Raw genomic sequence first — 15,842 nt, forward strand, 5'->3', positions numbered from 1 at the left:
AAAAAAAAAAGCAGAGTAAACAAAACCCCAACATATGCCCTGATGTTGAAGGTTGTATACCCGTGTGCTTGTGTATGTAAAGAATCATAGCAAGTTAAAACAAGGTTTTGTTCTATTTAAACACACGGATGATAGCAGTAACTATGTAATGTTTTGTTCTTCGACCAGACGACCAGACTAGAGTACAAAGTCATATAATTGATGCGATTCTCAAACACCAAAATCAAGGACCGGATACTTTTTTCTTGGGATAATCTTTAAGCATACCGGTGTAAGCTCCTGTAAGTGAGCTTTGCTTGGGAAATCATTGTGGATTATATCTGCACTTTCCCAAATTCATTTGAAAAAGGAACATGAATATACACGTAAGGGACCTGGAGATTTTAGATAATTGGGCAACAAAATAAACATTAAGTAGAAAAGGCCAAAACAAGAAACGATAAAGACTACATCACTCTAACACATTTCTAGTTTTAGGTTGTGGAAGGATGGTGAGTGGATCAAGAAGACTTAAAAGTCACATGAAACTTCAGGTTACAAAGGTCTTTGTTAAGTGACAAATCAGAGTCTCTTTGAGGCTGAAAACCTGACTCAATGAAATGCTTGTAGCAATCCCCTTTGTCAAATTAATAATCTATTTCTGGAAAACACTAAATATTAAATCAAAGTTCAGGTTAGAAGCGATGAATTTCGAAGCTCAGAAAATGCTGAGGATGGGCTTACTTGGTAGGACAGCACATTTTTCTGAGGAGCACTGCTGTAAGCCTGCTTCATGCCTGCAATCCACAGTGATTTGTTTTTCTCTGGTTTGCTCCCCCTCCCAGCACAGACTTTGCCGAGGTGTTTAGTTTCTAAAATACAACAGCATTGCCAGTGGGTTAGGACCAGTGCTGGAGTCTCATTGTTTCCCCCTGTTTGTGGCTCCTTTTCATGCTGTCACCTGCTGCCCGGCTCTCTGTCTGTAGAGATGCCAGCCAGCAAAGCCACTCACAAAGGGCAGCTTAGAGACAGTGGGGGTCCTGAGATCCTACTGTAATGTGACATTAGTGGATTATTAATGATAGGGCCTCTTGGTGTTGAAGCAGGCATTTGCCAGAGGAGTTTGGGTCTCATCCATGCTTAACTGGCATTACTTCCCGAAAGGATTCCTAAATTTTCTTGATTTGTGCATTTTGAATCAGTTTGTGGAAGTTCTGAGTCAACTTGGAATCGTTAACAATAATATTAGTCTACTTTGATATTTTATGGTTCAATTATGTTACATTGTTATAGATATTGATTATTTCAGTGTATTATTAATACTATCTCATCAGTTTGTGCAAGTTCTGAGTCAACTTGGAACAGTTAACAATAATAAAATGAATCTTCTTTGATATATTATCATTAAATTATGTTATGTTATAGATTTTGATCATTTTGGTGTATATTAATATTATCTCTTCCTAATTTTTCTTTTCTGTTTCAGTTGTAGCAAGTTTAATCATCCTCCATTTGTCTGGGGCAACCAAGAAAGGAACAGGTATGTTTCCTTGGAAAACTGTGGGTGAGAAATCACTAATTACTTGCATTTCCCCATTTTCCCTTCATATTTAACATTCCAGAATATCTGAGCATTTTATAGTGTGTACAATTGATTGGTTTTGACTAAGATGACATTTTGAAATTAATTTACTAATGGATATTATAAGAATGTCCTCTCTATTTTTAGTCCTATGGAAAATTGGATGATGGTTCTTTTAAAACATTTTTTACAGAAAAGCAAACCACCTCGGAAACACAGCAGTCGGTACAGTGTGGAACCTGGACAAAGCATGCAGAGGGAGGTGTCTTTACCTCTCCCAACTACCCCAGCAAGTACCCGCCTGACCGAGAGTGTGTCTACATCATAGAAGGTGAGGAGCAGGGGCCACGGGCCCCTCCGTGCCGTGGGTGAGCACATGCATGCAATATTATGAGAACTGGTTTTGGAGACCCTGTGCATAGATATCTCTCTGTGGATCAAATCACTGTAGAATCTGGAACTAAACGCATTCTCGAAATTAATAGTAAAGAATTCAAAACAAGCAAATCCTTGGAACTGAAAACACATCAACAACTTATTTTATTTGGCAGTTGATTTAATTAATTTGGAAGTTTAAATTAATAGAATGGATGCATAGTTGGCCTTTTATTAACCTAACATGTCACAATTTTGGAAACTAGTATTTTACTTGTTTAACAATTATGAAAATAACCTGTACATTTGTTATTTTTATCTTTAATAATATGAAGCATAAAAAACAATATGAATGTTCGAAATAGACCTCTGATCACATTTTCCAAACGTCAGTTTGAGCGGCAGTTGCTTCCATTTGTGCTCATAGGTGACATTATCATACATTCACACCAAAGTCAGATTCCAAACTATGATGCCTCTTTTCATCATCTTCCTCCAGCTGGAAAGATAAATAGTGCTGAAAAAGAGGTTCCTTCCTCTTTGAACATTTTATTGCCATTACTCTTGTAGACACGTCCCCATTAAGTTAGATTTTTAAGAATGTAGACGAAGATTTTACTCAATGATAGATTTCAGTGTAAGTGTTAGTGGCTAATAACCCAAAACTTACAACCTCGTCCCCAACCTGACACAGATGGCAGACAGACAGACAGAGCTTTCTTAATGAAGATATGGGTATGCTCAGTATGTACTTAGAGATGGGGACACGTTCATTAGATTAATCTTTTAAAGAAAATGTCCTTATGTTTAGCTGATTTCAAGAGTTTTTATTTAGAAATGATTCTTTTTCTTTTTGTAATTTTTGGGCCAGAATTTTTCCTCTCTCCTTGCTGTACTGAAGATTGAATTTTTTTCAAAAATGAACGTCTGTACAAGAAGAAAGAGGAAGACTTAGTGAGAAAACTGAATTGTGGTACTCTTTCTTCCTCGTATGAGTGATAGAACAGGAAGTGGAAATATGGAAATTTGGGCTTAAAATTACTTGTTATTTTTATTAACTTAATATTATGTATCTATTATATAGATATGTGTTAGAAACTTTAAAATAACATAGATTAAAACATTTAGTCTAGGAAGTAGGTATGTTTGTTATGCCTGTTTTGCAGATAAGAAAACTGAGGCTTAAATTCACATGATCTGTGTTTTGAAGCAACAGCCTTTTAAACTTCAAATTATTGAGAAAATAAAATTAGTTCTCTCATTTAAAAATTAATTCAGAAGCAAATTCTTGCATGTCAGTGAGTGTTCATATTTATTGTTATTTAAAACTAAAAAGCACTGCTCACATTTGATTTTAATATCATGTACGTATTTGCATTCATGCCTAGTGACAGGAAGGACAAAACTTAAGGTTTGGGGATTCTGGGGACCTAGAATCTCCAGTTACTATTAATCATACTCCCATAACCTTTTTGAAGTACTTTATGCTAGTCACTTTTATTCATATATTAATTTAACAAACATTTATTGAAATAACTACTAAGAAACCACCACTCTTCTCTGTCCAGTTTTAGAAAGTGTTGAACAAAACAGACATGAAGCTTGTTTTGTGGAACTTACCGTGTGGTCTGGGGACTCTGCCCCTCTTAGGAAACAATCTGAAGTCCCCAAATTCGGGCAGTGTGTGGAAGAGAAGGCTGTCAGGAGGAGAAGGTGCTCACAACCGCTTTCCGAGGGACGTGCCGGAGACGATCACTCTCTCTACAGAACAGCACATGCGTCGGCTCAGATCGTGTGCGCTCGGGACCCGTGTGTAGTGTCGCTGGCCTTCAGCAGAGGGCGAGGACAGGCACCAGGGAGGGCACTAACGAGGCAGGCTGTCCCTGATACAGTAGAACTCGGTACTCAGACTCTCCCAGGAGAGTTTGAATGATAGGTAATGGATTGCTCCTGAAATAATTTAGAGAGATAAAATATTGAGATTTTGGTAAGATGACTACAGGAAAAGAACATAAGTTGAAAGTTATTGTGAAAGACCAAGTAAATATTGGGTTGGCCAAAAGGTTCATTTGGTTTTCCCTGTAAGATGGCTCTGGTAGCGCTTAGCTGTCTTTAACATCATTCAGAGCAATTTTGTTAGACTGTGTTGTGACAGCTGTCCTATCAGTGTGCATTAAAAAAAAAAAAAAAGCTTATCAAAATTGGTGATTTTTTTGTGTAGCCATTTTAATATTGAAGGCAAAAGAAAATATGCAATATTTTTGGCATATTATGCTTTATTATTTCAAGAAAGGTAAAAATGCAACTGAAGTGCAAAAAAAGATGTGTGCCCTGTATGAAGTAGGTGCTGTGACTGATGAAACGTGTCAGAAGTCGTTTGTGGAGTTTTGTGCTAGAGATTTCTTGCCAGACGATACTCTACAGTCGAGTAGAACAGCTGATGTTGACAGCCATCAAATTGAGACATTAATTGAGGACAATCAACGTTACACCATGCGGGAGAGAGCCGACAGACTCAGAATCTCCAAATCCGTAAAGCTATTGGTGAAAATGAAAAATGTGTCCTTTATTTATGGAAAAAAACTAAATGGGCTTTTTGGCCAACCCCAAAATGACTCACAGTAAAAGCTTGGACCCCAGACGTGATGGTGGTGACGGACCAGAGGAAGAAATGAGCGATGTTTAGGAAACTGAGCCACGAGTGACTGGATGTGGGAGTGAGAGAATGGGGACCCCCAGGACTGTGTGCAAGTTTTCGGCTGGGTGACTTGTTAGACGGGGTCGTTTTGCCAGACGAGAAATACAGGTAGGGAAAGAAGGGTTAAAGGAAAAACAATAGGTTCAGTTCTGGTGTTTATGGAGCTGTCTCATAAAGAGGTTGGATAGATGGGTCTTTAACTCAGTGGAGGATTCTGGGCTGAAACTATATATTCATAGGTCATAAGTATAGAGATTGTTGTTGAGGATATCAGTACGCACTAAGTTATCCAGAGAGAGTATTTGGAGCACTGTTTTTCAACTCTTTCAAAAAATACAGACACCTAAGTCCTCCTGCAGAAACTGTGATCTAATTGGTCTTAGACAGAGCTGCAGGTGTCACTGTATTGTGGCAGCTCTCCGCTGGGATGACAGCGGTGCCAGGCCACTGGTCTGCAGAGGGAGAAAAGAAGACAAAGAATTTCTGGAAAACAGTGGGTAAGGGATGGGCAGAGGAAAGAGAAGGACAAGCCGGACAGGTGCATGGGAGAGTCAGGCAGAAGGCCACAAGCAGCTGGAGTGGACCAAGTCTCAAGAAGCCAGGAGCAGCCAAAGAGGCACTTGCCACAGCACAGAAAAGTCGGTTCAAAGCCATGCATCTACTGCATGAGGTGATGAAGAACCTAATAGTTTCACAGTGTGCGCTCTGATTGACAGAATTAACATAGCTGGTGGTGGGGGTCGGGTGGAGAGCTTGGGGCTATTGATGGACCCACCATGGACATGCCATTCCTGTTTTTCTTTGTCTTCTCTTCTTTTAATGGAGCGAATGGTCATATTTAATTCTGTAAAGGATTGCCTGTTCTGTAGAGATAGGTGAATTTAAAATACAGGACAGCCCTGGCTGGTGTGGTTCAGTGGATTGAGTGCTGGCCTTTGCTGGCTTGATTCCCAGTCAGGGCACGTGCCTGGGTTGTGGGTCAGGTCCCCAGTTTGGGGCAAGCGAGAGGCCACTGGTCCATGAATCTCTTGCATACCGATGTTTCTCTCCCTTTCTTTCTCCCTACCTTCCCACTCTCTAAAAGTCAATAAATAACATCTTTAAAAATAAAATAAAATACAAGACAAAGAAGGATAAAGAGTTAGTGAGGTTCCTTAAGGTAAGGAGGTAAGTTGTGTTCAGTACAGGTGGTGTCAGTCATGGAAGAAAGCGCCCGCCCTTTATGGACCAGGAGGTCCTAAAACCCCCTCAGACAGGGGACAGTGTTCATGTAAATGCGCAGCATTCAGGTGGAAGTGCTCAGAGTCTGAACGTGTCTAAAGATCCTCCAAAGAGGTCAAGGCCTCTTGAAAGGAAGCTGCTTTAGATCAAAGACGGTTTAGAGGAAGTGTCACAGGGAAGGCATCTGTGACTTGAGAGATGTGAAGGGGAAGCAAACGGAAGTTTAAGGAGCTGGGTGTGTAGCTCCCAGTGGCTTACACGCACTGCAGTCGCTCATTTCTCCGCCTGCAACGTAACTACATGACACGCTCACTTACTACCGTCCGGAGTGTCAGGTGAGCGCGTGCGTAGTTAACGTCACCATTCCTGGGCCGAAGGAAAAGGAATTGTCCACCTGTAACTGGTCTGTCTTCCCGGAGCCACAGTGAGGACTCATTTCTTGAAGGAACAATGGCAGACTGTTCACCTGTGCAGGACAGAACTTAAGCAACGATAAGAACGAAGGTGCAAATAAATGAGCCCGGGTTAGGTGGCCGTGTGTCTCCTACTGGGGAACGTGGATGGATGTGCATTGACTGACAGAGTTCTAGGTAAATAAGCTTTACCCCTCCCTAAATATGCATCATTTACTTCTAAAAAAATATGCTATATTTTGACAGTTTACTTCCTCATAAAACTTATGCTGGTTTATCAAAGAGGAGACAAAGTGAGGCACATTCTATAGGATAATAATACACACAAATAGTACTTTGAGGCTAATACATAAATAGATCCAGTTTCTTAAACATTTACCTTTTTGCTATTAGACTCCGGGGGGTGGGGGTGGGGGGACAGGATTTTCCAGATAACTTTTTCGGATATTTTCCAGTTTTCAGATTTAAAAAAAAAATCATTGATACTTCCTCAAATTTGTGGTAATGGTATTGACCTTCATGAGACATGTTAGTGGTAGATAGAGGTCTTCCCGATTTAACTTGTAACAGTAATAAATGTCTCTTTTCAATGTCCAAAGAGTCAGAAACATTTTCAGAGATTAAAAGTCATCCATAGAATGGTCTTTTAACATGTGTCGACCTTTAACCCATTGAGCTTCAGTTTTACCTCTGGAAAGCATCAGAATTACATTCTTGTTTCCTACGTCTCTCATTTGCAAGTCATCATGTATCTCGATTCTACACAGATTTTTTTGACATCCATGAATGCGAAGCTTTAATTTTAAAGCCATCAAGGGTGATATTTAATATAGAGTTAAGGAGCAGTGTGGTGTGAACAGCAGTCATCCAGAATGATTACTGGCCACATGGGGGGGCAGGCTGGCCTCTGGCAGGACTTCACTCTCAAGTGTCCGCAGGGGGTGGTCCCTGAAGAGGACAAAGCAGCTGAGAAGCACTCAGCAGACTCAAGTCAACAGCTCTTCTCAAACGAAGAAAAATGTGTGTGGGTATTGCAACAACTGTTGGCTATTCTGGGGTCCCCTGGCTGAGTATACACCCAGAATGCCTGAATTCTGAACTGTGCAGACATCACAAGGGAAGAATAAAGGGCATTATTAGCAAACTGTTCCCCACGGAGCTCTATGGAGTTGCCCTAGAAGTCTTGTCCAGGCCGCCTCAGAGAGCTGTAAAAACACTTACGCAGAGTACGAGCTCATGTACAATTCACCCAGCAAAGGCTGTTTGGAGAGAGTCTTACTTGCAAGTACTATGCAGAGTGGTGGGAAGGAGGAACAGATACAGCCTCATCTTTAGTGAGGAGGTGTACAGGGGTCTCTCTTAAGTGAGATTTGCCTGTACAAACAGGAGTTAACAAAGCTGGAGGTATTTAGATACCCAAGAAATTGGGGAAATGCATGAAACCTTGAAAGAGCGTGTTAGCTCAGAAGAGGTTGTTTCTCTGCAGTGAATTGAGCTCAGGCTGCAAGGAGAGGCTGGAGGGTGCCCTTGAGGATATGACATGTCAAGTGTTTGCATCAGTTTCCTGGAACGGTTAAGAGCGATGCCAAGGATGTTTGCACCTGAGAGCGGCGTGATAAGATTTGTGTTCAAAGAAAAATTATTCTTAATTGCCTGTGCATTCACTTTGATCTTACCAGGGCCATCAGATTGGGGTGATTAGAACGGTTGTATAACTTCTGCTCCACCATTCTCGGGGGATAGCTCACCTTCAAATTGGGTCGTCCAGGAAATGTGGGGCACAGGACAGAAAGTTGCCTACCTCCTTTCTAAACCCGAGGTAGCAGCCTTTCGCAAAAGCACTGTGAGTCTTTTGTTCTGTGTTAGACATCGAAAGAGTCACTTTACAACAGAATAATATTTTGTTCAATGTCTGAGGATCATCCCTGAGGCATCTTTATGGAAGTATTAATCCTCAAAAAGAGAAGCACCGCACACTTGCTTTGTTTATACACGTACCTCGTGCTCAAGGTTTGATAGATGTGTGGATCAAATTTGTGGTTGAATCAGAAAAATTACATTAAGGATTTCAGAAGGGCCTCCTAAATATAATTTTTCTATTTTCCAGCGGCCCCACGACAGTGCATTGAACTTTACTTCGATGAAAAGTACTCTATTGAGCCATCTTGGGAGTGCAAATTTGATCACATTGAAGTTCGAGACGGACCCTTTGGATTTTCTCCAATAATCGGACGTTTCTGTGGACAACAAAATCCGCCTGCAATAAAGTCCAGCGGAAGATTTCTATGGATTAAATTTTTTGCTGATGGAGAGCTGGAGTCTATGGGATTTTCAGCCCGATACAATTTCACCCCCGGTAAGCAAGGTCTTGTTTTTGCCTTTTATCCTTTTCTCTCTTGGCTTAATATCTCCCGAGTACAGGAACTTTTATAAGACAACTTGATAATTTTTCAAAGAATTTTCCAGCTCTATCTAAAAGCAAATCTGCAATGCGCTCTTTTGTCATTTTACAAATTCTGAAAAGAAAATAAGTTTTGTTAAGCCTACAGAAGAGGTGAAGTGTCGTGGCTCAGGGTCCGGAGGGCCAGGAGAAGCACAGTTAATTAAATGGACTTCCATTATGCTGAAATGTGTCATTTCAGAGGCAGTCTGTAATAAAGAAACTAATTACACATTAAATCCCCCTAAACTTGAAAAGGCCATTGTAGTATTGTAAAATGTATCCATCAAAATGATCTGTGGGGACTTTGAATGAAAAATCCGTTTGTTCTGAAAATCATAATTTTTAAAGCAAATGGATCTTAGCATAAAGCGGTCTAATCTCTTTATAGAAATGCAAATCACTCAGAGTTGGGATGAAAGGAAAACTGAGACCCAGAGCAGACATATATTCATCTGCGAGGCCTGGCAGTCATTATCTGTGATTATATAATTGCTCGTTCTATGTCAATTCTCCTTTTAACCTGCTGATATTGAAAAGGGCGTGTGATGTTGACTAGCTGGCTTTGTGATGAGTTACCATTTAACACAGGGAAAACTGCCCATCCCGGTTTTGAACTGTGAGAATGGTAGGCTAAAGCAATTTGAGATTTAATAAAGAGCAGTCCTTTTTAAATGGGAAAATAAATCAAATCACGTAAAGCACATGACTTATATACAGTTGCATATTTTTCAGTTTGTACATATTGTTTTACGTAGGTTATACTGGGCAATAGATGAAACTCGAATATATGTAAAATTGGTTGAAGTTTCTATTCTATGCTACCAAGGTAACATCAGCAGGGCTAGGATGCTCAGTTCAAGCCCTAAGACTGTAAAAAGTATGTAAAATTAATGACGACTTTCACTATGATGGTATGCTTTCTGTTGAATAAGTCAGATGTTAACCGTACCATGGATATTCACCTGAAATGTTAGGAGTCTTTTTGTAATATCACTAGGAGACTGTGGCCTTAATCCTGCTTTTCTGCTATTGCATACTTTACAGAAATCATAGGTGTTTGAGGAGTGGCACTCAGACTCACCTGCTGTTTTCCATGCAGAGATTAGGATGACTTGATTGGTCCAGAGCTGGAAACAGAAATACGTACTTTTTCTTAACTGGTAATTTTGAGTGGAATCAGGGCCTAAAGATAGCAGCGCAGGGTCTGGTCTACGCTTAGAGAAGTTATATTTTCATCCTGGAGCTGGGGATTGTGGGAATAATGAGTAGGGTTTAAAATTGTGGTTGCACCCAGAAGGGAGGGCCAGCCAACCCGGTGTGCCCGCCTCGGCAGTGTGGGCCACCTTTGCGCTCTGCTGAGACCCTCCGAAGGGGGCGGGGCCCGCACCCCCTCCCTCCCTGGGAATGGCCACGTGGGTCCCTGGCTGCGCCCCTTCCCCGCTCCTTCCGTTGGAGGCACTTCACTCCACCTGTAGAAGGGGCTTCACTACCAGGCACAACCGAATCAGGAGGAAACACGAGAAGACGATTCCACGAAACTAAGGAGAAGGGGCGGACTGACCAAGGCGTGGGTTTTTACTCCTCTGCAGGGAGCGGACTCTGGGCACAGGCAGGAGAAGTGGGACCCCAAGAGATCAGTGAACCCTCGGTGGCGGTGGAACTGATGCTCTGCGCCCCGGCCACTGCCTGCAGACCCAGGAATCTGCAGGGCGCCCCATAAGGCTGCTGTGGCGGGTGGGGGTGGGGGGGGCAGGTGATGAGCCAGGAAGGGGCAGGGGTCGCTGGCGACGGAGCCAGGGTCCGCGTGACCCGGCTTACCTTGCACGTGCTGGGAGCTCCACGCAGGGCTTTGGGGAAACTCGCGGGGAAGACGCCCTCGAGGCAACTTCGTGGTGGAAGCTCTAGGGCACTGCTGAAGTCACCGGGCAGCGGGGTGGCCCGCACACTGGGGGGGAGGGACTGCCTGCTTGTCACCGGGAGGCCTGGAATCCGGCCTGGCTGGGAGGCTTGGACCCGGATTCGGCTGCCACTGCTGGCTTTCTTGTTTCTCGCTTGCTATAAACTTTGCACATAATGCTTAACATTCTGAGCCTCAATATTTTATTGGTAAATTTTCTGTTTGTAAAATTGGGATAATATTAACCACCTCATGAAGGTGCATCAGTTGTCAACCGGTGCATATGGATGAATTTATTCGCTTCCTGTGAGATCTTAACCATTGGGAGCGATCATTTTCATTAATTTGACCACAGAGTCTTCAAAAACACAGGAGGCTTGGTGCAGATTATTCAGGGAACAAGTGTCCCCATTTTTTTCAGCTACAACAGCTTTTTCCTTGATTTGCAAAAGTAATATCTACGTGATGTCACTTCTGTCACTTTTTCTCATTAGGTTTGTCTAAATGAGTCTAGGCCTTTGCATGGGGGAGTTATAGTCATTTCTGATGGCGGTTATAAAATATGTCAAAGCTGAAAGAGCTGTGGGAAGGCCAGGTGGTCTTTATTATTTTCGTGAATTTACCACCATCTGCAATCTGGATCTTCATCTTCCAGCCTCAGAAAATGCACCCTCCTGTAGGAATGAGTCACATTAACCAAGCCAGAAAGACTGACTTTGCATATATGCATGTATATTCTTATACATATGCATATATGCACATATATAAACCTGTAGGCACTTCAATAAGAATTCTTAGAATTGTCTAGCTCAGTTTTTCTTAGGGGCAAACATAGACGGGTGTCCAGTTTATAATCAGAGTTGCTGGTGCGTGTGGAATGCGATACTGAAGCTTCAATGGCACGCTGATGGAGTGGCTTCCAGGCACGGGGCCTGACTTGTCTCCATGACATGGGTCATTTTGTCCAGTGGTGCTCTGGGTCTCAGACTGCGTGGTCGGATCCCCTGCCCAGCCTTCAGCTTCTTCCTTGCCTGACCAGGATGCTAATTTGTGTCAGCTCTTATGGTAAAACGTTTTCCTGATTCTTAATATCTTAATGAAGTCAGAGGATATCTCCTTAACACTCTTCTGTACTTAAAAAAATATGTCCCTTCCCTCCCTGGCTCCTGGGTTGGGAGTAACTATGCTTCCCAGCTGGTGACCAGTGGCGTCCAGCCGACTGGACCTGAAGGGAGGAGGTGGGGCCAGAGAGGGCATCATGGAAACAGAGCTTGCCCTGCGTCTCCTGACTCCTTCTGATGGTTCTTCACTGATCCGAGGAATCGTGGTGGTTTCGGACTCTGTGCTATTACCCATGTCCACGGGGCAGTGATGGGTCACCTTGGGTGACAGAAGGAGGGTGCTGCTGAGCAGTAGGCAGAGGCCAGCTAGCTGGTCAGTGCTGGGGTCTGAAGAACTGAAGGGCAGGGGTGAGGCCTAAGGCAGGGTGGGGGCCCCAGAGCTCTGGCGGGAGGGAGAATCTTTCTTCTTCCTTTGTGAACGGAGTCGTGGGGTGACACCTGCTCATCAGCCCTTTCTCCCACCCCTGAGAAGAGACATGAGCCCTGGGTCACTGACAAAGTTACAAGTTACGTGACAGAAAACTCGATAACCCACAGATAACTTAATAAGCAAATGTCATGGTAATAGAATGATACTGTTTTGTCATCCTAAGACAATTGTTTTTCTTAAAAAGTTTAAACCTAATTTCTTACATAAAAAAGAATGATGAGAAAATATTTGTGATGAAAGTTCTTAGTTATAATAGAATAAAAGTCACCAAATTTATAACAATGAAGAGGATTTGAAGGGGCCAAGATCAGGAAATACTGAAAATTTATCAGCAGCATCAATACATGTAATGCCTTAATTTTTGAAAAATGATGCCATATTTTTGTTATTATTTGTCTAAGTAAAATTACTCAGGATAAAATGTCTAAAAAGAAACAATACTATAATAGGTAGTTTTTAAATGATTTTTTTCTAAGGGGGAATACCATTTCTCCATACTCTATAAATTTTTTTTATACTCAGAAAACAACTTTTGAGTAGAACATAGCTTTCCCCTCTGGCCAGCTGCCTCCATGCCTCAGTTTTCATTGCCAGTTGAAAAATAAAAACTACAGAGAAAACCTGTAACAGTATCTGTTCCTCCCCAGCCCAGAGGCATCATCAGGGACTTGGTCTGCTATTGAGGGAGAGAAACATCCAGGTGCTGACCGGTCCCAGGGAGAGTAACCCTTTCCGTCTCTTTGGGAACAAATGTCATTGGTTCACCCTGTTCTCTGTTCCCGGATGGAGAGGTTTTCTGCTACGTGCAGACATGACATGGCATGTTTATGGAATCTTCCTCTTCGGAGGATATGTTTTCCGAACTACTTCTGTGAAGCAAAGTTATACACACCCTACTGGAGACAGTTAATGTAAGGAGTATGCCTCAGAGTACCAAGCCAGTGAGGCTGAGTTAGGTATTGGCATGGAAGTGAACGAAGCTGTTAAATAAGTGGAATTTCTGATGCTTTGTACTTAAATAGCACCTTTCATCTGAGGAGCTCAAAGTGTTTTCGGGACATTCTGCCCAGTTTCCAGCCTCCTCTCAAACTCGGTCCTGACCGACTTCAAAGCAATGGAAATACATAGCAGTGCAGTGGTTTAAATTGAGTGTTTTAAAAGGTTTCTATGCATATTAAATCAAATATATTATTTAGTAAAATATTGTCATGGAGTCGAGGCCGTTTTAATGATTCAGTGCAATACTTTTCCTTTTTCTTTTTAAGTCTAAAATGTAAGTGATGTGTGAGTGGTAACCGTGCTGAAAGTTCCTAAATCTTCTGCAGGATAATCAGAGCTGGAATATACGCTCTGGTGAAAAAGAAACATATGCATACATCTATGTCATTTTTTAACAACTAAAGTTTCATTTGGATTTTGCACTAGAAGATGAAATCATAAAAGGCTTGAGAGGCTAAGATTAAAAGAAGGACTTTATTTGATTGCTTTGCGTTTCACATAGAAATAAAATGTTGAACACATTTGGGCCAGCTAGCTTGTGTTGTCTTTCTGTGGTACTGTAGACCCAAAATATTTTCATTTCAGCCCCAGGAAAGAATGACAAAAGGAAAATGTATGGTGTAAAGTCATAGGGCTTCTTGAGGCCAATTTTTTCCAGAAACGAAGTTAAAAATTTCAGTCACAGAAGGACAAATCTATCAAATTTATCAATATCCAATAGGTACCATGCGAGGACAATTCCATCCAGCCGGTTCATGGCTTGGTGGGTCTGGTGTATCGAATAGAGGCCGCAGGCAAGGGGATGAAGGGGGGAAGGGGGCGGGGAGCGAGAGAATGCTGTTGGTCTAGGTGGGTGTTCAGGAGAGAAGCTGGGAGTGGGAGAGAAAATTTCCAGGATTAGCTCCCATCTGTGCAGAGAATATGGAAAGCGGCAGCAAAGGAGTAGGAAGGCTTCTAAGACGTTTCCTGCACAGAGAGCGGGCCTTCCTCGTCTTGCCGGGCTCTGAGAGACAGAGAGAAGTGTGTGGTGCGCTTCTGTTGAGTTAGCGGTTCTCGCTGGACGGTGTGTTTTTGAACGTGGTGTCCCCGGGTCTGGACCACCTAGAGTCTCGGGTGTATTTCCACCGCAGACGTGCGTTTTCTTTAGACCCAGAAGAGACCTTGACTTTCATCTCCTTCAGCGTTTTCATTGTAAAGACGAGGAAACCAAAGGCCCGGAGAAGAGGCGTAGCCCAGGTTTCTGCTCTCTGTGCGCGGGGTCAGCTCCTGCTTGTCCAGGTTACGCAAGCCCTGCGCTGACCCACCTCCTATAAAGGGTTGAGATCACGACTGCAGTTACGGCACACACTGCGAGTACTGGTCGTGCGGTTATATTAAGAAATTTAATTAAGGGATGATACATGCTCACTCGCATTTCATCATTAACTGGGGTACGAATCTGAAAGTTCACCTCTTCCGTATTGTATGAAATGTCTCTCAGTCTACAATGTCCAACCCCCCCACCCCGCCACTCCTAACATAAAATCCTGCCTTGGTGACCCATCCGAGCCTTCATGAAGGGCAGGATACATTTGCTGTGCTTCTCAAGCGTCTGCTGTTACTGACGCGGCCAACTGCGGGCCCTGCTCTCATGACTAGAACCCCGTAGCTCGCATTGCTAAACACTCGAGGTGAGATGGTCACTTCTCTCTCGCAGACCTCCCACAGTTCCTCCTCCTTTGTCACACGCATCTCTGACTTGTTCTTGTGATGCCAGTTGCTTCCAGTCACCAACACAGCCCCTCCCTCTGGGACTGCTGAGCAGCCGTGTGCGTTAGGATACCCTGGGGAGAGAAGGGCTGATTCCATTCCCACGGGGAAGCCCCGGAGTGGAGCACACCCATGCCCACACCTGGAAGTGGGCTCAGTTTAGTAATGAGCGTGAAGGCATCGTCAGGACCTGCCGAGACCGTGCCTCAGCCAACCGTAGCATCACCTCTGCACCCAGTCACACGGCGGTCCCAACATCAAAGGGCCAGGATCCACCCTTCACTTGGATGTTTCTAAGGAGAAGTTGCATCATTTGAACAAGGAAAATATCCAAGAAACAAAACAGAGAAATAGTACATAGGCTCTCTTTCAGTTTTGTACATACTTGTGTTTTTCTGGGTTTTGTTAGTTAGTAGGCTTCTTAGTAAACCGTCTTTTAAAGAACTCCAACAGTTAACTTATTGTGTATTCAAGAAGCATGCTTTTCAAATTATAAACATTCTATTTATTTTGCCTGATAAAATATTATTATCTAGCTTTTCCATGTTAAAAAACATTGTCTTTCATAGCAATTTACAGATAATCTGAGGCTTATTGTTATTTTATTTATGTGCAAAATAAATCACGGGATTATCAGGAAAACTATGCAGTTATTTTCTTGATCAAAAACATTTTATTTTAGAATTTGTATTCCATTATAACTATGTAAATATAGCTCATGGAACTATTCTTTAAGTAAATGCACAGAATAACTTTATTTCCATGAAGGTGTATTTGATGCTTACATTTATTCAACAAATATTTATTGATCTCTTCTGCTAACACTGTAGAAATACAGTATGTACAAGACCTATTTTCTCTCCAGTGACTTCATAACGTATAAGAAAGGAGAAACCAGATATAGAAGACACCAAAAACAATTTCTGTGACCCAAG

At 42.5% G+C, this 15,842-nt stretch overlaps 1 protein-coding gene across 2 annotated transcripts in view; it reads left to right on the plus strand.

Annotated features, from left to right (window-relative positions):
* NETO1 (neuropilin and tolloid like 1) overlaps nucleotides 1-15,842 on the plus strand; it is a 72,319-nt gene that overhangs the window by 1,151 nt on the left and 55,326 nt on the right. For both annotated transcript variants that reach the window (XM_090285393.1, XM_090285392.1), the window contains exons 2-4: nucleotides 1,466-1,519; nucleotides 1,755-1,892; nucleotides 8,376-8,624. In XM_090285393.1, the coding sequence (XP_090141519.1) occupies nucleotides 1,466-1,519; nucleotides 1,755-1,892; nucleotides 8,376-8,624 (441 nt within the window). The remainder of the gene's footprint in view (nucleotides 1-1,465; nucleotides 1,520-1,754; nucleotides 1,893-8,375; nucleotides 8,625-15,842) is intronic.

This window comes from Furipterus horrens, unplaced genomic scaffold, assembly GCF_987537825.1.
Source record: "Furipterus horrens unplaced genomic scaffold, mFurHor1.1.pri manual_scaffold_8, whole genome shotgun sequence".
Lineage (NCBI taxonomy): Eukaryota > Metazoa > Chordata > Mammalia > Chiroptera > Furipteridae > Furipterus > Furipterus horrens.